This window comes from Dermacentor albipictus, chromosome 1 (genome assembly GCF_038994185.2).
Source record: "Dermacentor albipictus isolate Rhodes 1998 colony chromosome 1, USDA_Dalb.pri_finalv2, whole genome shotgun sequence".
NCBI classification, from domain to species: domain Eukaryota; kingdom Metazoa; phylum Arthropoda; class Arachnida; order Ixodida; family Ixodidae; genus Dermacentor; species Dermacentor albipictus.
Genome location: NC_091821.1, coordinates 475,657,921 through 475,682,201, shown reverse-complemented (window position 1 = coordinate 475,682,201; position 24,281 = coordinate 475,657,921). Strand labels below are relative to the sequence as shown.

The following is a 24,281-nucleotide window of genomic DNA, read 5'->3' as shown; positions in this document are numbered from 1 at the left end:
GGATGCATGCCATTAAGAGTTTTGAAAAATGCATTTATTCAAATAAACATAGGCGGTGACATTTTAACGGACCACCTGTCATATATTGCTTCAGTGGCTCCATTTAAATCTAGCTACAAGAATTTCCAGTGCGGGAGCTGGCTAAGAAAAATTAAGAAATAAAGAAACAAGAAAAACTTACAGTCGACGAATTCCCATCTCAAGATAACTTTTCTTCTTTGCTGTTGTGAGCGCCTTATAGGGCTTCGCACTTTAAGAGTGCAAAATCATGCCGCAACAAAATGTACTTTCCAACGAATCGCTTTCCCTTATCTGAATAACTTTGGGCTCGGCTCTAAAAGTACAGGAGTACTTACACCTGTGTATTTTTCCCGATTGTACTTCTGCAGACTTGCACTGTACAGTATAATTTGTTTAATACACAAACTGCACAAAGTATATGGCTTAGTCTGGTTAACACTTTTCTTAAGTTTATCACGCCCCCAGAGCAAGAGCTGTAGCCAGAAGCTGTAATTGTTTGGTGGATAACAGCTTTTATGTTTAGCGACGTACACGGGAGATGTCAACGTGGCTGCATAGTTCCAGTTTTTGTGCGTGTTTTTCGCTACGCTTCGTAGCACGTTGTACGAGTTTCGGTGGACGAAATATTAGGACCGATTTAGTGCAGGTTCCGTATATATATATATATATCAAAACGTTTACTTAAAAGAAAAAAAATGCAAAAAGCGAGTGGGTGGAGCCCCTAGTCCAGGGCCCCACTGGCTTGAGCGGTCCGCCGTGCTTGGTCGAGGAGCGCTACTTGCATCTCCCGTTTAGTGCAGGTTCCGTAACTTTTGTGGAAACAACATGCAAAGGCGCGCGAGTAAGTTTTTTCGACAGGCAACTCTACTTTTGCGTTTGGTATGCGCGGCAGCATGGACAGCTTTAATAGAATTTATTTGTTGATGATGATGATCATTGCGACCCCCTTTCAAGTCAAACAGTGCCAAATAATCACCTAGCCTGCTTGATCTAATCAGATTTTAGTACATCTGTCGTAATGTAGCTCTGCTTCATCTTACCTTTCTTGATTAAAGCCCCTATATTTGTTTGAAACTGTAGCTGCACAGGCATGACTTAGTAAAGTCTGTAACGGAAGTCAAACTAGTAAGAGCTTTAATGACTTCGGTTCTATTTATCTCTTGCCTGCCTTTTATTTCAATAGGAATTTCATGGACAATCAAAGCGAATTTTAGCCGTCGACGTCGCCATTAAGCTTCGCATATATTTAGGTATATGTATACTATATGCCACGCTACATGAGGTGCTGTATGTGCGCGCTATACTGCCATATTGTTTATCACTAAATTTCCTCATACCAGGTCTTACATCCATGACAAAATCATTCCTCAAAATCTTGAGAATGACAGCCCACAAACAGATGCCATGAAGCATAACTGACAGCGCGCGTCTTTTAGCTTAAATCTTCTCAGGCTATTAAATATTGAAGCGCAAAGCAATATAGTGCGATGATATAGAGCTCAAACGTGAAAGTAACGTAATTCTTCTGGCGCGGCAAGCTACACTATCTGCGGGATCGGCCTATGAAAGAGGTTTGAAACTTACGCGATGCGGAAAAGTGGTCGTAAGATCGCTAAGAAACACATTGTTTTTGTTTAACAAACTCAGAAGAAATTGTCCCACAGCAGGATTCAAAGAGAGGGCCCGTAGCACAACAGCTCGGTCTTCCAACCCTTAGGCCACGGGTGCATGCCTCACTAAATGGAATATGACATCCCTAAGTATTTTCCGCGTGCAGACCAGCGCAATCAGACGCTTGACGCCTTTTATAACTACTCAGCGCGATTCTTCACCGACATCAATCATTGAACAAAAAAATATACTAGGACGTAATTCACTTAGCGAACTTACAAACAAATTTTGACGTAAGAAAAGTCTTACGAAAAACCGCATTCACAAAGCTACAAAAGGGCTCGTAAGAACAGCAACCTTGCGATTCGCACCACGGCAATGGCGAGTGCTGTAGTGGGAAAAATTGATCGCTCTTCCACTACTGTGAAGAAGGGTGCAAGCGAAGCTCGGGAGCCGCGACTCTTCATTGCCGTAACGCCTCGGCTTTGCGCTCGCTCACGGCGGGGTGGGCACGTCGATGACGAGTCCTTTCTTGAGCGAGTTTCCGGCGCCGTTCATCAAACGCCGCGTGTTCTTAGGCCGAACGCACGACGTGCGGCCGCAGCTGTTCCTTCAATGCAGCCTGCTCTTCAGCAGAACGAACCAAGCCCCATCTGACTGCCGGGCCTTAAGTGGCGGCAAACGGCGGGTACCGAGGCGAGCGAACACGCGATCATACCCTTTCTCTCCTCCGGCGAGAGGGGACGCCTCTGATTGGCTCGCGCCTTGCCCTTCATATACTTCTTTATGCATATAAAACCCCGCCTTAAAGGGCGCGCTTGATGAATCGACAGTGGCTGAATCGGTTAACGTGGTGATCTAGTAACCTGGAGGTAGGTGATTGAAATCCGCAGCCCTGCAAGCAATTTTTATTTTCGCGCGGCTTGAATTTTTGGTACGGCCACACCAACACCAACGCCGACACGAGTAAGGCAATACAAGCCTCGCATGAAAAAAATATGTCTGTTCGTAACGGTAGCGCAGGTGCGAACTTAAGTTATTGCACCAATAGTAAGCCTAAGTGAATTCACAAAACTTAAACAGCCCTCGCAGCTGCTGAATTAAGAAATATCTTTGACAAGATGGTAGAAATGGTACTAACATCGTTATGTCCATTTGTGCCGTTCGATTTGACGCGGGTAAGCGTTGGAGCGCTCTGCTGCGGCTGATTGGCCAGAACCTACAAATGATAGCCGATGATGGCGCGTGCTTATGTTTTTCTGGTGCGCTTTGATTTGTCATCTCGAAGTACATTGAGCAGTTTTAGTGCATAATTGTTTTGGGCGTGCGCTCCTGTGGCAGGCAGTAACATTAATGCGGTGTTGCGAACTTCTGCTGAACTTCTGCAAAGCTGTGTTTCCCTAAGCGCGCAATACCTTGACTTTTCATTCTCATCATGACACTGTGTTGGGTGAGAAAAAAAAAGCTTCAACATGTGTGGTGTTTTTCACAGGAAACCGTAAAGTGTGTCATTGATGTCTTTCGGGCACTTCTATCGTTTTTCTTTTTTCGTTTGAGTTCTGTCCATCGCAGGGCTGCAGAGGAATTTTTTTCATATATATTGTTTCTGTCGCTTATTTTCCTCTTCTCACTTACGAAAGCCGTCATATGCGTTTGTGAATTCAGCGCCAGAATTGCCTCCCATCCGGCAATGGTGTTATGGTGCTCCGCGCCGTCTGCGTAGTAGTCAAGTCGGCATGACGTCATGAAAAAGCCGGCCGTACTGGCGTGGTATCGCTAAGTGAACGATGTGAAACGTGCACCACACTGAGCGCGGTCACTAAAACGCGCCGTGTCTGCAGCATCAAGATTTTCGTGACGCGAATTATGCTGTCATGTGCGCGCTCCTTGCCGCGCATAGTTCGCTCTCAATTCAGAGAGTTTGGACGAAGCAACGACATTTGTATGTTGTTGCTTCAACATAACCTTCAGCTCGCCGATCACATTGCCCTGTTCAGCCACGCTGGGGACACATTGCAATAATTGATTGAGGACGTTAACCGAGTAAAGTGTAAGAGTAGGTTGAAGACTAATACGCGGGAGACAAAGGTAATGTTGAATATCCTGTCAAGCAAACAGCAAATCATGAAGGACAGTCAGCCTCTAGAATCTGCGCAGGCGTACGTTTGTCTTCGTCACTTACAGTGAGTCACTCCTTCTCGGCCACTTACTCTGATCATGAGAAGGTAATTTACAGAAGAATGAGAATAGGTCAGGGCGCATGCAGCCGCCTTGACCAAATCATGACCGGGAGCTCACCACTGTCATGGATGGATAGGATCATTGCATTACACGAGTACTATCACATGGGACAGAAACTTGGAGGTTAACAAATAAGAGGGGAGGGGGGGCGGGACAAGCTAAAGACTACGCAAAGAGCGATGGAACGAAAAATGTTGGGCGTAAAGCTGAGACAGGAAGAGAGCGGCGTCGATCAGAGAGCAAAGGGGGTAGCGGTAGTAGCACTTTAAGAAAAAGAAGAGTGACCGTTGCTCCATTAAAAGAGAAACGGCGATGTCCCCTATGTTCGCCTTTAAATTGGGCAAATTTCCTACCTCATGCAAGGGAGCAACGGTTTCTCCCTTCGAAAACAAACATGGCCGACTCCATGAAAGCGAAGCGATGGATGCGACTAGGCCTACGAGCTGTGCTAGTTCGCCGCTGGAAAACAACGTACACGTCATAAGCATAGCGTACGTTACTGATATTTGCTAAAAAAATACAATCTCGCTAAGCTTTCTTTGGCGCATACAAGGAACCAGGTACAAGCTCGACACGATTTTGTAACGATGCCTTCCGCTCGACTGCCGCGCTTATCACCTAACGTTAACGACCGACTGATCATGTTAATAACGCGGGCGGAACGTCACTCTAACCAAGGTATATGTAAACTACTATAGGGAAAGTAGCATGCCTCCTTTCTGTAGCCGACGCTTTGCGAAGACGTGTCTTGGCACCTATGCGAAGCAGAAGACTCGTTTTTCTTTCGCCGGAGCATCGCTTGGAGATCCTCGTCGTCGTCGCCTGTCCTTTTACATCCCCCGATGCTTGAATAATTCTGCTCTTCTTTGTGGCCACGACTGAGACGAGTGAGGAATGCACCTTGCTGATTTTTCCCGCTTACCCTTTCGCTGCTTGGCCTGCACTCTATCCTCTTCTTTACATTTTCGCAGCTGAGCGCGCTTTTCTCAATACGTATGGCATGAGCCAACTCGAAACGCCTGCGTCGAAAGAGCAGCGATGCGGCTAAATCTCGCATAAAGGTCGTTATTTTTCTTTTTCATCTTTCATTTGAAATGCGATAGCGTCATAAATTCAAAGCTGGTTGTTGGTATTGTACGCAGATTTGTAACATGGATCCACCCCGGAAGCAGTATAATTGTGGGTGGGCCGGTCCCGATATCAGTACACAATATACAACCTCGAGAGTATTTTAGTACTGTTAGCCTGATCAAAAGTTGTCTTTCGGCAACTCAGGGAGTTACGTCCTTGTCGGAGGATATAACGGATTGGGAGCAGCAGAACAGAATTTTCTTCCAGTTCGTGATTATCGTCTCAGGAATCCACTGAAGTAGCGGCGGCGTCACGTGACATGAGGAGCGGTAAAAGCTCCGGGGGTATGGGTTTGCCGCACTGGATCACGCAATATTTTACGCCACAATTATCTGCATGATGTTCAAACTAGAAAGTGATAGTCAGGTTTTATATATGCTAATGCATGTGTGTGTGAGAGGTTATATAGTGATTGGCATCCTTAGTGCGTAATATTGTGCTCCGTGACGGTTGTATGGCATCTTATATCGCGATGGCTATGGAGTAAATCTGTCGTTTTTAAGGACAACAAACATGAAGCAGTCTTTGTGCTGCTGTTTCTTTTTTTTTGGTTGACCACGGATGACATTGTACATATCCAACCAACAGCACTGAGCAGTAACACGCAGACAATCTAATAACGACTCAGAGATGATCATGACGTAGCAGAATTCACGCGCGTATTACGGCAGATAATAATCAATATATGGGGTCTCGTATTGCCGCAACTGTACCGTCACGCTAATAGAGCTTAAAGACGTCCGAGTTCTGTTGTCCTTCGCCCTGCCGAGTATGATTTCAGGACACCGCTTGCAGCAAATAGTATACTTTCGCCGTCTCAAATAAGCAGTTGTGAACAATTTCAGATTTTGAGGGCTGGTCGCAAATTTTATTAAATAATCGGAGTCTCAAAGACGACCGATTGAACTGTGCGTAGGAACGATTATGTGCAAATCCTAAAGTCAAAGCGAACCTTTGCCTGAGTAGAGTAACTCCACTGTTACTATAATTAGGAAAATCGAGCAATGTTTTACAACTTTCAGATCGGAAATGGCGAAAAACATCTGTTCCCCCTTCCATACCGTGCCTACGTTCTGCAAAAATAACTCTGGAGCTCTATGGCTAGTAGTCACAAGATGTATAGATTAGTGAGCATAGCTTACTGAGAAAAAAATATGATCAATTAAATAAGGGGTGATTAAAGGTGGATTCGTATTCGTCATGACATTCAGAGCTCATGTTTAAGTAGAACTCAAATATGTTAATTTCAAGACAATGCAAGTACGCAAAACTTTTCTAGCGTGATTGTGCTGGAATATATCCGCAGGTAGAACTGTTGTGCAAATTTTTGTTTTGCGTGGCATGAAAGAGTCAGGTGCGCCTCGACGCATTTCCATAATTTCACTGGCGTTCTGGCTCGCCCCTGTTTCCCAAATAGAATTTCGCCTTGGGAGCATATATACTGCTTATATATATAGTATACTGCTTGTGCCTGCTCCTGACGAAAGCGCAGTACCTTCTTCTAACATGGGTGGGAGGAGCAGTAAATAGATAGGATTGCCCGACCTTATGTCTTTTCGCCTTCGAACTGCCTTCAATCGGTCGTGCGGAAACGATAAGCGCCAGTCATCTTTCTACGAACATGTTGATTACAGAATATATATATATATATATATATATATATATATATATATATATATATATATATATATATATATATATATATATATATATATATATATATATGTATATATATATATATATAATGTAAACCTTTCAGAAGTCAAGAATATTGCTCCCGCGCGCGGGTTAATGTAGTCCAGCTTAACGATTGCCTACTTAAAGGCGTCGGGATGCTTATGCTGTAAATTATGCGCCAATGAATTTGTTCTAACTTTTGAACAAGCCAGTGCTCTACAGAGAGGTTTGGCAGGAAGCACCAAAGACCTTGGCCACCAGGAGCAATAAAAGATTGACGACTATTTTCCATCAATGCAACCACCATGTACCAATAAGTTTAGATAGCGTAAAAAAAAGGAAAAAAAAAACCTTGTTTGAACCTCACAAGAGGGAACAAAAAAAGTTAAATACGTTACCGGTGGGGCAACGGGCGCTTCCATGCTGTGTTCCGATATTTTGGTTGCGCCAGTCAAGCCATTTTCATATTTGCGACTGCTTTGCAGTTACGTCGAACGTGCCAATATTTTCTCCTAGTGATGATTGCGTTTAACCCGTCACTTACGTTTTATTCGACACCGAGCAGGTGGGCACTTCTATACAGATGCAACCACGTGGACACCGTAACACATTGTACTATCGAATCATCTAGGCAATGCATGAGGGCATCGTCTCAGCAGAATTCTCACGATTAACCACGCAAACAACAGGAATAGTCTAATCTGCCGCTGCTTTGTAGGCGTTAGTGCCATTGTCTCGCGTCATATTTCACAAAACTCTCTTCCCTGCATTCGAAGCAGTGCTGTTCCGTAGAACATACTATGCGCTTGGCCCCGTACTTTACAGGAATAACTTAATTAAAGTTCCATTGAATGCTGTTGAAACGCTGAAGTTATCGACCGCATTCCACTCCATAACCAGATTTGGCTGCTGCAATGGCGACGCAGTATTCCACTCAGCGCAGCGGGGTCTTTTCACGGCGTTGCGTACGCACAAGGCACCAGCACTTGATGCAATCCATTCAAAAAAAAAAAAAATAAGCATGTCGCGCTCGCCGTTCGTCCCTCGGCTTTAACTGGCAGCTGCGACCCGTTGCTAGGCGAGCGCTCCTGTCATTCGCCTGCTTTGCAAATTGAAATTTTATGCGCTATTTTCTGAAAGTCCTACTCCATGTACTAGTACCCACGGGTGCACGTTGTCGTGGTTGCTATGCGCAACAGATTTGCAAGCGTCGCGAACTGAGCAACAGAATTATTCGCGCGGAGTCTATGTGTACGTTAACTCCAAACTAAAAGGTAAAAACAACTGCATATTTTCCAAGAACAACCTCGCTGAATAGTGAGAAATGCGGACCTCTATAACACACCAGCCTTTATACTCGGGGCGAATTTTAATGATCAGTAATGAAAAAAGAAGTTATATTAGGAGGAAACAGAACACCGAAAGAAGATACGGGAAAAAGGAGCGCTAACTTGGGTGCCAATACTTGACCCATGGGGCAGAACCAGGAGAAATGTGTGGCTCTACGTATTGAAGTAATTAGGACCAAACAGAGGGGCAATGAAACAAAACAATAAAAAATACGGTAATAAAGAAACTATTTCGCTTGTGGTGGCGTTACTTGTTTTGTGATTCATGTTCATGGCAAAGGACCACTGTGTTGCAGGCGCGGAAAGCATAGATGAAATTGAGCGCCCGCATTTTCTGTGGAGTAGGGAGGAAATATCTCAAGCTTCACAGCGAACACACCCTGATGTTGCACACCATGTGAAAATCGTCAAACCGCGTTCTGTCTAGCATTATCTTGTTTGTAATAATAATGATCATCATCATGTGGTCAGAATAGCAGAAGCACATAGACTACAGAAATAATATAAATGTTCGCCCTGGAGAAGGCACCACAGTCACTGTAAGACCTCGAACCTTCCGTTTTAATACAGAGGCTTCAACTAAAAGCGCTAGGATCTCCGTTTTCTTTCTCTTTGTTATATGGAACGAAAGTACTTGCGCTAGACGATACACAGGATGAAGTCAGTGGTGAACAATAAGCTAAGCCATAATCGAAACTGAAAACAAAGTTATGCCAATTGCTCGCACTTCGGCAACCGATGTTTTACTAAAGATTATGTATACGTGCGGCTATTCAGCATCGGTTATTCAGCAAAGCGTCGCCAGATGGACCAACATAGGTAACGCGAGCGATTATGCGTGCGCGACGACAACAGCGAGGCAACGGCCATAGTGCGACGGCTACGACCGTCCGCATCATTGTGCTCCGGCTCAGAAACGGTTACGCCATGCTACATTGCGACCTGCGCTGATCCCGAGGGCGAAACGGCATCACAGTGCGTGTCAAAACGTTAGCTGCTACGTGGCAAGAACGGAGGAAGCTGGCGCGCTTTCACTTTTGTAAGCATATAGTTGCGATGTGACGCTCCGTATAGGAAGACAATAGCTTCGCTCTCGAATTTCACAATACCATCGTTAGGCCATTCGTACGCAAACGCAATGAAGCATCTGGGCTAAAAACAATAATAGCTCACAATTACGCCCTAATAATTCCCGCCGCACTGCACGTCACACTCTTAAACTAGCGGCGAAGTAAGGGAATCAGAAGTGCACTGTAGACGCGGTTGGCGCGGAAGGTGTCTAGTGTACCGTCAGTCTGGAAAACTTGTGATGTTGTCTGCCCACGAAGATCCGACGCCAAGAGAGAGAGAGAGAAAGGCAAAGGAAAGACAGGGAGGTTAACCAGAGATTATCTCCGGTTGGCTACCCTGTACTGGGGGAGGCGAAAGGGGAAGCGATAGGTGAGAGGGAGAAGGATTAAAAAAAAAGAAACTACACACACACGCACGTACACACAAACTGTTTCTGTGGGCACTGTCACGCAGCCCGCAAAGGCGTTGCTACTGTGATGCAGTGCACCGTACAATCCTGAGTCACACAGTGAAGTCACAATCTGTCAGAAAGTCCAGTGTCTTTTAAATACCGCAGCAGCGCCTTCATAGCCGATCCCGCTGATGTTCGCGTAGGCCAGTGTCCAAGGATCTTGCTTTCTGACAGTGGGCGCTTGTCCAATTTGTCTAGGGTGGCTGAGAGGACTGCTCTTTGCGGGTTGAAACGAGAGGACTCACAAAGAAGGTGCGCAATTGTTTCATTGCACCCGCAGAAGTCACAAAGTGGGTTGTTGGACATTCCGATAAGAAAGGAGTACGCATTTGAAAAAGCTACTCCAAGCCATAGACGAACTAGAAGGGTGCAGTCGCGTCGTGGAAGCTCGGGCGGAATACGGAGTTGTAAAGTAGGGTCCAGGGTATGAAGTCGTGCACTTGTGAAATCGGATGAATTCCACTGAGCTAATGTCAGGCCGTTTGCCAGTACGGCAAGTTTTTTCGCTGCGTCGGCTCTCGAAAGAGGAATGGCAACGCACCTGACGCCGTCATGGGCAGATCGGGCAGCTGCGTCTGCTCGATCATTGCCGTGTATGCCACAGTGACTAGGCAACCACTGATATATGATATCGTGTCCTTCGTCAACTATGCGATGGTGTACTTCTCTGATCTCTGCGACGAGCTGTTCATGTGATCCATGGCGCAGTGCAGAGAGTACACTCTGTAGGGCTGCCTTGGAATCACAGAAGACTGACCATGCATGCGGTGGTTCCTCCTGAATGAAATGGAGAGCCGCACGCAAGGCTACCAGTTCAGCAGCTGTCGTTGATGATACATGCGACGTTTTTAGCTGTATTTCGATGGACCTTGTTGGTATCACCACAGCAGCAGCTGAACTTGCAGATGTGACTGAGCCATCGATGTAAACGTGTACGCGGCCGCTGTGCACCTCATGTATAAGTTGTAATGTGGCCTGCTTCAGGGCAAACGACGGCATGTTAGCCTTTTTAGTGATTCCTGGGATGGTGAGGCGTACTTCAGGTCTGTGCAGGCACCATAAAGGTGTGGATGGTCTTGCTGCAGGCATGTAGTTCATTGGCAATGAGGTGCGATTGGCAACAATCATACGACTGATAGCTGCGTGTGGCCTTTCTGCGGGTAGAGCAAGGTGGTGAGAAGGTAGTCGGGCAACGTGGCGAATATGCGCTCTGAGAGCGTCGGTTACCAAGTACGTTGTTATTGGGTGATCTCGAGCTATGACAATCGTTGCCGCTGTAGACGCACACCTCGGAAGGCCGAGACACGTCCTTAGGGCTTGAGCTTGTAGTCCCTGGAGTACACGCAGGTTTGTTTTGCAGGTGTTTCCAAGCACAGGGAGGCTGTAACTTGCGAAGCCGAGGAACAAGGCGTTATAAAGCTGCAGCATTGATCGCACCGATGTGCCCCATGACATTCCGCCGAGAAACTTGAGGAGATGTATTATTGTCAGCAACCTCTTCTTTAGGTACGAAACGTGCGGGCTCCATGATAGGTCGCGGTCGATAATTACCCCTAAAAAGTGTAGTTTACGTGCATTTGCAACTGCTTGTCCGTTGACACTTACAGAATAACGCTTCATTGCCTTCCGAGTGAAAGTAACAAGGCAGCATTTCTCTGAAGACAGCTCTAAGTTCTGTTTTCGCAAGTACAGTGTTAAGGTAGCTGCCTTTTGTAGCCGTGCTCGTACCTGCAGTCGTGTTGCAGCAGACGCCCAAATGCAGATGTCGTCGGCATAGATTGATACTTGAACTGTGTTGGGCAAGTATCTGACTAGGCCAACGAGCACTAGGTTGAATAGCGTCGGGCTCAACACTCCGCCTTGCGGTACTCCACAGAACGTTTGGTGTTGAGTCGTGGCGCCTTCCTCGGTCATCACGAAGAAATGCCTGTCGGTCAAATAACTGCACAGCCACTGAAAAGTGCGGCCACCGATTCCTGCTTTAATCAGAGCCTCTATAATTGCATAATGTGCTACATTGTCATAGGCGCCTTTTATGTCAAGGAATAATGCCGCAGTGAGTCGTTTCATCCGTTTTTGATGTTGAACATACGCGACCAAATCGATGACATTATCTATGGATGAGCGCCCACGCCGGAAGCCAGCCATAGCATCTGGGTACACGTTGTAACTTTCCAGGTACCATTCCAGGCGCGTCAAAATCATTCGTTCCATTATTTTCCCTATGCAGCTGGCCAGAGCGATGGGGCGGTACGATGACAAGTTTAACGGTGATTTACCAGGTTTGAGAAGTGGAACCAAGCGGCTGCATTTCCATTCACGTGGAACCAAACCGTTGCGCCAAGACTCGTTGTAAAGGTTTAGCAGCATGAGTCGTGCTTTCTGCCCAAGATTGGCGGCGAGCGCCGCATAGGTAACGCCGTCCGGCCTAGGGGACGAAGGGCGCCTGCAAGTCGCTAGTGCCGCTTCGAGCTCCTCCAGCGAAAACATTACATCCATGCCGGAGTCCCGTGGCACAGGAGTGGCACATGGTGTAAGGGCGCGTTGAGGCTGCGAGCTGGCAAGTCTTGAGCAAAATTCTTCGGCAACGTCTATTTCGCTGCGACCTTGTTGCAAAGCGAGGGACTTAAAAGGAACACGCTGTTGCGGTGATACACGAAGTCCACGCACAGTTCTCCATATCTGAGATAATCACTGACGTGGATCCAACGACTCGCAGAAACGTTTCCATCTTTGAGATTGAAGTGCATCAATGCGGCCTTGAATCGTCTTTTGCATCCGCCTTGCCTCTCTGAGATCATGGATGGATTTGGTTCTCCTGTATCTTCTTTCAGCCCGCCGGCGAACTGCTCGTAGTCGCTGCAGTTTGGCTTCAAATTCTTCGTATTTCGGGAAAGGCTGAAAAGCACGCGTAGTATCTTGCATGGCTTTTTGAATTTCGTTTCCCAGACTTGAATGGTTCCCTTGCTGACATACTTCCTCCATGTGCGACCGAAACGCCGACCAGTCAATTCTCCGGAGTGTCGTGGAGGGGCATTTAAATAGTCCCTTGATCTTCAGGTACGTCGGAATGTGGTCGCTTCCACGGGATTCGATGTCTGGAAACCATTGCACGTTTCTTTCAAGACGCCGAGAAACCAAGGCCAAGTCTAGGCAGCTGCTGTATGTAAGCCCGCGTATATATGTTGGGCTACCATCATTGAGGCAGTGAAGGTCGTGCTGTGTGGCAAAGGATGCTAGTCTCCTTCCCCTGGAGTCCATCTTCAAGCTCCCCCAAAGCGGATGGTGCAGTTCGCTCCCCCAAAGCGGAAGCGAACTGCATAAATGATTGCCAAACCCTTTCTCAATTTAAAAAAAAAAAATGAAAATGATGCTTTATTCTCCGGCCTCTTTTGCTTAGAATTGTACCTTTCTTTTATTTTGATCAAGTGCTATTTGAATGATTCTCTACATCATTGTTTCCGTGAATTAGAATGATGAATTCAATGTATAATATTAAATCATAGGATAATTTGTCATATGTGACACAGTTTTGTATTTCTGAGCTTCCACTGATTTCTTTGACTTTGCAATGTAGTGAGATCTGCAGAATGCAGTATTTTGTCGTGCCGACCTGCTGTCATAATGTGATCCCGAGGTGAAGACCCTGTCAGGAGGCATTGTTGCCACCTTTTGTCGCGCCTCGTGGACATTCTGTACTATCTGTATGTCCGAATAAATTGAATTGAATTGAATTGAATAAAATCTCCGGTGAGAATCGTAGGGTGGGGTGTCGCTGATAGCAAGTCGTGCAGTCGTTTAGAGTCGAATCCGCGTGAAGGAGCAAGGTAAACAGCAACGAGTGTGAACGTAAACTTGTTCGTTTTCACAATTAAACAAACGTACTGGTTGTCGTCGTGCGGCGGGACTGGGTGCAACACGTATGTCAGATCACATCTAATATATACAATTACCTGGCTTACATCACCACAGGTAGAGGACATGAATGCCTCATAGCCAGAAATACGTATAACATTCTGCACGTTCGGTTCGCAAATCACAAGTATGGGAAATCGGTTTTCGAAAACGTAGTGTCTGAAATTTGAAATTCTCGATTTGAGACCACGGGCATTCCACTGCAGTAAAGATGCTTTCTTGACTTCCTCGTGGAAGGGCAGCGAGGGGCGGGCCATGGTGCTATGCGATGCTTTCAAGTACTGGAGTCAGCGCGTCCAGCACTTGCAGTGCGCTACGAGCAGCCGGAGTGTCCATGTTTGTCAGTAGTAGACGCATGACATTCGGGAGGGATTTGAGCATAGCAATCACTTGTGAATCCTTGTCTCGCACTTGGTCAACTGAAGTGACATTTGACGTTAAGTGGCGAGTCATGTGCTGTGGCTCTGGCGCGTGGCATGTCTTCGGCAGTGCTGGCCACACCTCACTTGATGAAGCAGGAATAGCAGGGCCTCTTTTATCGTTGACATTCGTGCTGTTACTGGAGACAGATGGAACAGGAGGTGGCGCTGCCAGACGACTTTTCCCTTGAACCGAAAGAGGATGTCGTAGACTTTCGTTTCCGAGAGTGGTGTCGCCTTATCGCTGCAGAAGCATCTCTGTGTGTTGATCCGTCTCTGGCCATTTTCCGCAAGATTTTCTGCTCTTTCTTTAGGCGTGGACAGTCTTGTGAGGATGCGACGTGTGGGCCTTGACAATTAGGGCACTTGAGCTCTGTCACGGCAGGTGTCCGTGTCGTGTTGTTTGGAACATCGTGGGCATGTCGCTGTATTTCGGCAGACAGCGCTCACATGTCCAATTCTTTGACACCTTCTGCACATAAGTGGTTTGGGTACGAAAGGTCGTACCACATGCCGAAAGTGTCCGACCTTTACATGTGACGGTAGACAGTCACCCTTAAACACGAGCCTTACACAGGTCGACTTGCCGAGGCGCCGAGCTTGTAGTAAGGCAACACCATCAGTGGCAGGTTTGATTAAAATTGGCAGGTCGCTGTCGCTAATCGATGTGTCAATATCATAAACGACACCAGCCGTGGTTTCGTTGTCCTGTGGAATGAGGTAGTGGACGTTGATGTTGCCCAGGAGCTTTACTGCCATCAAAGCATTGATTGCGCTTTGGTTGTGGACATCAATAGCCAGGACGTTCTTTCGAGTATTAATTCTGATATCCTTGATTTCTCCTGGGACAAGAGCCTCCAGAGAAACGGAAATCGCTTGTCTATTAAGGCGGTTGAGGTTGTCGGCGGGTGTGTCCGGCACAAAAAGAATAGTGTGCGCAGACGGCCTTTGCTGTGGCATGACGGTAGACTTACTTGACGAAGACCGTCCGCTGATGTTTCTTCTCTTGGCCTTGCGATGTACCACTCTTTCGAAGCCTTCGTCATCTGAGGCGTCATCACTTGAGCAGGAGTACAGCGCAGTGTCCTCGCTATCAGCTTGACTCGGTGGGCACATTCTCTTCCTCGGGCCGGTACCTGCCGAAGCAGTCACGTCGCGGCGGCATTCTGCCGACTCCACTTCCATTGCCGTGGCAATGGGAACGGCGTCACCCAGTAAAACACGGGAAAAAGCCGAAAATACTGCAGCGCTAAGGAATAGTGGTCCCTACGAGAATCACTTCGTCTTCCTCCTCCAGCATCCGACGCCAATGTAATTGCTGTAGCCTGCGACATAGCAGCTATTCGTTGTCTGTGACGTGTAAATTTAACCGGCGTGGTGGCGTAGAATGTGGAATTGCGCTAATATAAGCACGAGATCGCCGATTCGATTTGGAGCCACAGCAGCTGCCATTTCGATGAGGACGCAGTAACGAACGCGTTCTTTTAGATTTCAGTGCGCGTTGATGATTCCCACGTGATCAAAACTATTTGGAAGTTGCGCGGAGTGGCGCGCTCCGTCATCGTACAGTTCTTTAATACACGAGCATTTAATTACTGCTCATTTATGCAAATATTTGATGTCACCAGACGTTTCTCTTGGATTATTCATTCTGCTATCTTGTTATGATGTTGGAGAAAAGAATGCATTTGCATTTTCCCACAATAACATTTAAAAAAAATGAAGCCATACCCCCTCGTACCTTGCTTGGCTTCAGTTGCTTCACTTAAAGTCGTAGCCTTTTAGATAGTGACCAGCCAGCTTTAAGCGTCTGCTGCGAGTATATTGCGATAAAAGTTATCTTGTACACGTCACAAAAGGGTAAATTTGCTCATGAGTCAACTTTCTCACTCTCATTGAGTTTACCGTCAGTTCAAGTTCCAGTGGCTCCGCGTTTGAAGAATTCCGCTGAATCGGAGCACGAGTAAGCCCGCTTGAATAGAATTATGCTGAGTCGGTGTCGCATTGAGTACCCCCGAATGAAATTATGGTTTGTCTGAGTCCGAGGCAACCAGCGGAATAGAAGTTGGGCGATTATATGTGCTCGTGAGTCCAGATAAGTAGCATTTTAGTGCGTCTGAGTCCAAGTTAAGGGAGGCCGGGTTGAGTCGAAGTTTGGCGAATCAGAGTAGGAGTGTACACGGTCGAGTGGAATCTCGGTAAGTCTCAATCTGAGTGAGTATGGCCGAGTCGAATTATGATCAATCTGAGCTCAAGTGAGCCCCGCTATATAGAATTTTGGTGAATCTGAGTATAAGGGAACAACGTTTAGTAGAACTCTTATGGGGCTGATACAGAGTAAGCCCGACTGAATGGAATAGAGGTGAGTCGGAGCCAATTAAGCTTTAAGCAAAAAAAAGATAAAATAATTTAGGTGAGTCTGAATGGGTTTGGTTCATTTTGCCAAGCTATTCGCAGAGCTACTCACGCACATCTTTTATACTGTATTAAGGTTGAAGGTATGCAAATAACATCTTCAGATAATACGCCAGACTAAGGACAACCATCTCGGACATAGTCAGCTTTGCTACGTTCTGCAGTGCTATCTTTAGTTGTATTCTTTTCTGGGCGCTTTATGCTGGTCTCCACAGCTCTGAGGGCAGAAGCTATCATGCTTAAGAGAGACGCAAAATTACCCTTTCATAGCTATACAGTTGCCTCAAATTCCCTGCATGCCATATGTGAAACGCGACACAGAAACATAGGGTCTGATCTCTTCCTTAAACAAATCTTATGTAAAAATAATAATCAATATACATTTCGGAAGATGTATAATGCACTGAGCGCCGCTAGCCCGCGTAATTGCTTTTACATCCGCTCTCATCTAGAAGGACTTCTCATCTAGCAGGACGTCCTTGCGGCTCCTCGTCAAGTAAGGTTCACAGTTGAATAAAGGTTTCTTCTAGTGAATTTCAACTTAGGCCTACTTACTTGGTGACGATATGTTGCGTTTTCGTGAGCTTCCAGCGTTTTACCCGTTTCCGCAGAGCATTCATTTATTCAGCATGCCTGAACTGTGAATTGAGATTTAATTCGTTCTAGCCCTGTTGTCTGCTAGCACACTGGTTACCTCATTTGGTAAAGCGACTGCCACAGGAAAATGACGGTGAGAGGTTCGGTTACTTGAACACAACGAATTTTTCTTCAAATCCGAAGCTTCGTTACTGGGGAATCCATGTAAGTGCCTTTTCTTTTTGCTCTGCGCTGGTGAATATATTTTCTTCTCATCAAACTTTCCCCACTGCGGAAGCTTTTGAAAAACCCATCTGCTTTTAAATAGGACTTCATTTAGGAACTCAATGTTTGTTATGCATGATGTTCAAGGAATTTAACAGTTAAGCTTCTGCGGTGCCATTTCACAGAATACACCCGACTTTTGATGTAAATTGGGAAAATACGATACTTGAGCAAAGTGCTTTGGTTTCTTTTACCACCGGTTCAAAGATCTAAGGTTGTTAAAGAAAGTGAACTTGGTTAGTTAAATAAGGCTTAATAGCGAAGGAGGAACTGTTGCGCCATAACCAAATGCTACGCCAAGCATGAGGTGATAAACATAAATGAAAAACTTGAGAAACGATAGTTGCGTTACTCTAATGCGTACATGAGAATCCTGCGTCGTGTAAAAACTTCAGAACGTAGCGTCCCAAATGGGCACATGCGAATTGTTTCCTAATTAAAGGTTGCGTGTAGCGTATATGCGATTTGCATATTTCGCGCAAGTGTGTGTGTTGCAGTATGTAGACGTGCAATTATCATGCCAACTACTTCTACCGCTCCATTACTGCCAGCGGTTCATTGTACTTGTCTCGTCAGTAAAAATGGTTAATTTTTATAACGATTAACCCAAAGACATTTCGATTGGAAATAGGTGATAATAAGCGTGACCAGACGACCACCGTCCAGAGTATTCACGCTCAATGAGTTGAAAAAGGTTGCCGCTATGATAATTTGTAAGGCGTACTGAATTTTAATTTCTACCATGAAGACAAAGTCGAAATACAGATTTGCGACATGTGTAAAGCCTTTGGGATAATTGCATGAGCCAGGCAACTAACTCTTCGCCTCCCCCCCCCCCTCCAGGGCAAGTGAGGTGGAGAGGATCGCTCACAGATAGATTCTTGCGCGTGCTTGCTGTATGAAGAAGCGGATGAAGTCACGATTCTTATTCTACGAGTGCGTCCGGCACACTAAAAATAGTGATATGGAAGCACGAAGTGGACGAGAATGGTGTGTGTATGTGTGTGTAGAAAGCCTTATTGAAGACGAGGGGTAATAACAGAAAGCAAAAGGCTGCCTAAAAGCGGGGCCCTTGGTCCAGAGCTCCTCTGGCACGGGCGGCTAGCTGGCCCTATTATAAAAGAGCTGTTTGCCCCCTCGAGATCGCAATCCGCGAGTCGCATCTCCTATGGCTGCGAGGTGTTTATGGTGAGCTTGATTGGAGAGCCCACTGCCTGAGGGCGGCTTCCGCACTCACTGTGTGTCGATCCCCGCAACAGGGGCAAGTTTGCTGTGCCGCGGGAGAACCTTGCCCTCCAGAGGAACGAGCGATGAGCACTCACTCTCCCATCATAGACTCACACGTAGTCAGTGAAGAAGCTGGCGCAGAAATCAAACCAACTCTTTTTGAAACCTCCTCCTACGGATCAAAATCGCAACGGCGGCAACAGAGAACCACGCTGTTGCAGCATTGTCCTATATAATTTTTTCTAAATTCCCTACATTGTATATTGTACAATGAATGTAACTTTTCATTAAAAAACAACTAAACTGTCAGTTTAACTGTTCGTTATTCTCCGTTACATAAAACTCATTTGTAGTTTTACCTTTCCAGGTTCATTTCTCTGAAGAACTGTCCGTTCAGCCAGCCCATTCTTCTACCATGCAAAGTTTTAATGGCGCATAGTCATTATGTTACTAACGCCATCACGTTAAGAGCCCCGTCTGGCAGAAAATCCGGCGTCGGCGTCCCGCGTGCAGCGTCGACCACCTTGTGAGCGTACAAATCATTCCGAACCACGCAAGCCCTCCACGTAGCGCAGAGACGTTAATGAACTGCATTTCTCAAAGGGAACTGCGTGAGAAAAATTGTAAAGAACGCCTTACACACCACCTACAGGCATGATAGCTTCGAATTGTAATTTGAATATAGAAGGAAACAATTCTGTTACGCGGAAACTCAAGCACAAACCCCTTTTCCAGCATTTGTAACATTCATAGAGCGGGGCCCCCGGTTTGTTGCAACACCATCCAGATGGCGCTAGCCTCCACGCATTCGCGGCCCACACAAGGGACGGCGTTTCTACCAGAAAGCTCGCCTTCGTTCATAGCGCTCGCCGCCAGCGTTTCCCGGTAAACATTGCGGTTAAATAAGCTGCAGTGGCCGGGAGGCTCTCGAAGCGGTCAGGGATCTTTGAATGCTTTCGCGTTCCACTCCTAAAGGCGAAGATTAAGCGTCCTCCAAGAATTTGATCTGCATCGTTGTCCTTGTCGGCTTCGTGCTCCTGTGTATCTGTTTCCGTTCGGAAGTGCTTCAACGAAGGCTAGTTGGTATAACATGACTCACCCGCCGCGGTTGCTTAGTGGCTGTGGTGTTGGGCTGCTAAGCACGAGGTCGCGTGAGTGAATCCCGGCCACGGCGACCACGTATCGATGGGGGCAAAAACACCCGTGTACTTAAGTTTAGGTGCACGTTAAAGAACCCAAGGTGGTCCATATTTTTGGAGTCCCCCACTACGGCGTGCCTCAAGATGAGATCGTGGTTTTGGCTTGAAAACCCAATAATTTTTTTATGGTATGGCGTAAGCTGAAATGATTAGGTGGCATACGCAGGAACTCGCTCAGCTGTTTGATGAGATTGTTTGAGGCTCATACACACACATACAATTGACAGATAGTAAAATAACGCGCGTGTACGAAGGTGCACCTAAAAAATATGTGATAGCATAGTAATGGGAATGAAACCACAAGTGAAAGCATACAAGACACGCGAACACTTGCCAGAGGGACAAGGCTGAGGTGTGTCTTCACCTAAAAGCTGTCGAAAGTGCACTGAAGGTTCCTTTGTGGCACCACGGACGTGGGTCAAGCGCAGGTTTTGTGCGCGTTTCGTGTTTAGACGCCAGTGTCCCTGTCTGTGCCACGTAAGGGTTGCTACTTAAACCATTGAGTAAATTTCAAGTCCACCGGCCGCACTTATAGAATCAGCAAGCCTAGGTTTGAGTTCGTCCACCAATTTTTCAATGGTGATAAATGTGTTCGAATAAATTGCGCAGAGAAATGCTGCAGTATGGTGAGTCTTTTTTGTGCCCTTTAATTTGCGCCCTTTCTTAACTTCTAAATATACCCCAGCTGGGCCAACAGCACCCTATGCTACAAAAAAAAAGAAGAGGAAAAACAGGTGCGCATTTCATGGTGGTATCCTAAGCATGTCAAAAGTGCAATCCTCCGCAGTAGTTGCACGATAAAATTCGCTAGCGTTAGGATATAGCATCCTGCTGTATCAGATCAAAATGTATTTGACCGAAGTTTTATGATTGCTTGTCTAGTTATTACTTGGAGTCACTTTCCTGAAGTGACTCGTCATCCGCATTGTCAATAAACTTCGAACACATCTCTTAATGCATCCTATATATGTTTACATAAATGCCCTAAAATGATACGCGCATTATTAAGCTTATTTGGTGGGCACATTACCACACTTGCTCACATCTACGTAATGCTTTACAGTAGAGTCGAGCTATGAGAGTGTCAGTTCAAGTAGTAGACAAAATTCGTGAGCTTTTCCGCGTTGGTTTCTAAGAACCATTGTTATTCTTCTGTATTGATGAAAAATGGCTGTGAATACGGGAGAAATAAGACATACACGTCAATTGATATTTACCTCCAGGTAATTGAGCCACAGCACAGATGTGTAAAAAAAATGTCGATAATAGACTTTATTTGTAGTGTCTCTTAAAACAGTGGATTCACCTAAACAATGGAATCAGAGCATCTCATATTCTGCAGCTGGTGCATAGTGGTTGGGCCATGCAGCCATTGCATTTCTCCAGTCATTGTATCCAGGGAGAACTCTGCAATGTGAAAGAGACTGTAGGTTATGTGGCTATGTGACTGCCCTCGGTACCTGGAAGAGCATTAAAAGTTTAACAATGTCCTTACGTGGCTCGGCATGCAGCGCAGCTCTGTCGAAGGACGTTATTTAAGGCCCTTGGCCAAACGTTAAATCAAGTTTTGAGGCTATCCAGGTCGGTGTGCGTGCTCGGGCTTATTTCGCCGACACAACGCTGTCACCACGAGCCCCTCTAGCGGTTGCACGGTCGTCCCACCTTGTGTTGCACGAGATGAAACCGGCAGGAAAGCATTGGCGTTAGTCAGCGCACAGTGAAATGTTAGACAGCTTGGAGCTTACTGCTCATACCTCAGCCATACACCCAACAGCTACGCATAGCGTGCGCGCATGCGCGTATCTCTGCCCTTGCTCCGCCATCGAGGCGATTCACCGCAGCGTTGACGGCGCGTCCACTCCGCTTGTTCGTTTTTGCGCGCAAACACATTCCGTGTCCTTGGAGACCGCAACCATCAACGCGTGAGCAGCACATGCGCCGTTCTAACCAGGGCAGCGCGGCAATGGTGGTACCCGCGCCGACAGTGTGAATGTTCCTCGAGTGTCCATAGAGTTTATATTGCAATAATGGTGACACTCAGTAGATTCAGAAGAAAGTCCTCGGCAGATACATACGTAATGCTATTTCGTTACCGTAGGTTTAGTGAATAAGTTTCGTTTCATTTTGTGAAAACTGTCCTCACTGAAAAGGTATAGAAGCCAAGCGGTTGATTAAAAAAAAACAGCCTATTGCGGATTTACTTACAACACGGCTGTCTTTCAGCACCAAAGAATACGAAAAATAACATCTACAAAAGTGCACTTTAGTCTCCAGAAGCGCAATTTAGCTCTGTTTAGTTCTCCTTCCGCTTCATAGACCTTTATTGATAGTCGCCCCATTTGTTACCAGGAGCAATCAGACGGCCTATGCCTGGGTTCGAGCTTCCGAAGGCTATCCGCTTCCCAATGTGATCCAGTCATCTCTGACGCTTGGTAAGTTGGCGAGTATACTTCAGTACTTGAGCAGTTAAGGCCTGTTCTAGTGTTAGATCATGAGCACAGCGAGTAACAAAAATGTGACCTCAATAAGCTGTTGAACATCTCTGTGTAACAAACAAACAAACAAAGAAACAAACAAACAAACATAAAAAAAAGGAAATGACCTTGTGTGCGAATATTTCAGCCAGCTGGAACTTATATGTTTCTCGTAAGCGATTTGAATCGGGTATGCCGAGTACTTGTGCATCGTGGTACACAAAGAACCGACTAATATTCTGTAATGTCTTCGCACTTGTGCAATTAATTAGCTTCACAAAAACGCTTTTGTTTTCTTACCAGCTACACAAAACGGATGGCAAGCCACATTCGGCTGGTAGTGATCAATAATTTTTTTTTCTGCGGAAGTAGGCTTTATATAATAATCTTACTGCAAAGGGCTAATGAAAACATCTGTAATTTCGAATTTTGAACTTTTCTCTAACGTGCCTACTGTATTTTCTAGCAGTTCTTGACTATTTCAATGTTTTGTTCCGTCTCGGTATGCATAATTGCGCCTATTAGGCCACGGCCACTGTAGTTTTGTCGCGTGCATGCTTCAGGAAACCAGGATCCTTGGGCTTTTTGCGTGGCCTTTCTCGCGATATTGTTCTTGTGAAGGAATATTGATTGTAAATATTGATTGGTAATGTGCGAATGCACCGTGCCACATCAAAATAAAGCGCGCAGAATCCTTCTGCTGCAACCAGGAAATCTTGTAGGGTGCTGATTCATCAGAAATGCCAGAAAGTACGGAAATATTCATGTATGAGATCCTACGGTTATTCTTATGGTACTGTAGCCGTGTGAGACTTCCACAGCACACACCACTCTTTAAATACATGACATACATTGACCACGTGGTATCTGAAAAAAAAAGTATGAGTATTTTTATTGTCTCTCTTCAGACAGGAAACGCATTGTAGAGTTCCCAGTTGCTTTCACCGAGTACAACAACTGTGAAATCCTGAGAGTACCACACCGGAAAAACGGTAAGACATAAATAAAAGCCCCTAGTTCGTTTAAATCTGCTTTGGAATAGTAGATAAATACTTATTACTTTTCCCTGACTTACCTTTTTTTTTTCAGGCTGTGAACTGTGGGTGAAAGCTGGTGAAGAGAATAAGATTGAATCGCTGTGCTTTTTTGTATTTCATCTGCTTTGTGGGCCGTCAAGGTACGCTGTCTATGACCCATATTTGTGCAACGGGAAATAAAAAGTTCACCGTCACATTGAAGTGCGTTCTGCGTGAAACGCGATTATCTGATATCCTCGTTGTGGAATAAAATTTCGATTGTGTTGTACATGCGTCAATGCAATGCTAACGCAATTATAAAGCACGATCTCAACACTAGTCTGGACAATATGCATCAATGGTGCGTAAAATGGGGAATGACCCTTAACACGAGCAAATGTGTCTGCCTTCCAGTAACTCGACAAAAAAATCCGTTGTCATATACTACACATTAGGCTATTTACCGTTACGAGAAGTAAGTTGCTGTAATATCTCGTTGTAACACTCACTTCAAACCCGTCTTGGAATCTTCATATTGATAATGTTTGTTCAGCCGCTTCCCGCGAGCTTTGTTTCCTCAAGCATAAACTTAAAACTGCTCCGACTAATGTTCAGCTGCTTTGATATACTGCTATTGTACGGTCAAGACTGGAATATGTGTGCATTATATGGCAGCCTCATACTAAGCGCAACATTGATTGTCTTGAACGTATTCAGAGAGAGGCCATAAGATTTATTTTTACTAAATTTTCAGCATTAGACTCACCTTCCGATTTAAGGCAACCAAATGGCATTACCCTATTACAGGCACGAAGACAAAAAGTTAGATTCGAATTTCTTTCCGAACTTTTGGAAAAGAAACTAGCGCTAGCTGCATCCCGACACCACAATGAAAGCGCTGTAACCCCATATTTTGCTCGCACAGACCTGTTTAAGCTTTGTTATTTCCCAAAAACCATTAGTGAATGGAACTGCCTTATCAAAGCACGTGACCAGACTTTGAAGTAAGCTTTCTAAGCCTTTATTATTGTGGCTTTTTTCATTGCTGTTTCTTTTGTATTTGTATCGACCACCCTGCTTGGACCATGAGTACGCAGTATTGTATAAATAAAAAAAAGTGCTATCATGTTGCTTGTACGGACGAATCAAGGGCTCTTAATCAGTGAGTAACGGTGTTTTAACGATGCTGTGTTTAACAAATAA

General features: G+C 45.7%; 1 protein-coding gene across 1 annotated transcript in view; it reads left to right on the top strand.

Moving 5' to 3' along the window:
- Positions 1–23,367, top strand: part of LOC139059477 (male-specific histamine-binding salivary protein-like) — a 38,832-nt gene extending 15,465 nt beyond the window's left edge. Inside the window, exons 6-8 of the mRNA XM_070537904.1 lie at positions 21,938–22,020; positions 22,971–23,054; positions 23,152–23,367. Coding sequence (XP_070394005.1) covers positions 21,938–22,020; positions 22,971–23,054; positions 23,152–23,279 — 295 coding nt within the window. The 3' untranslated portion in view covers positions 23,280–23,367. The remainder of the gene's footprint in view (positions 1–21,937; positions 22,021–22,970; positions 23,055–23,151) is intronic.
- Positions 23,368–24,281: the final 914 nt, after the last annotated feature.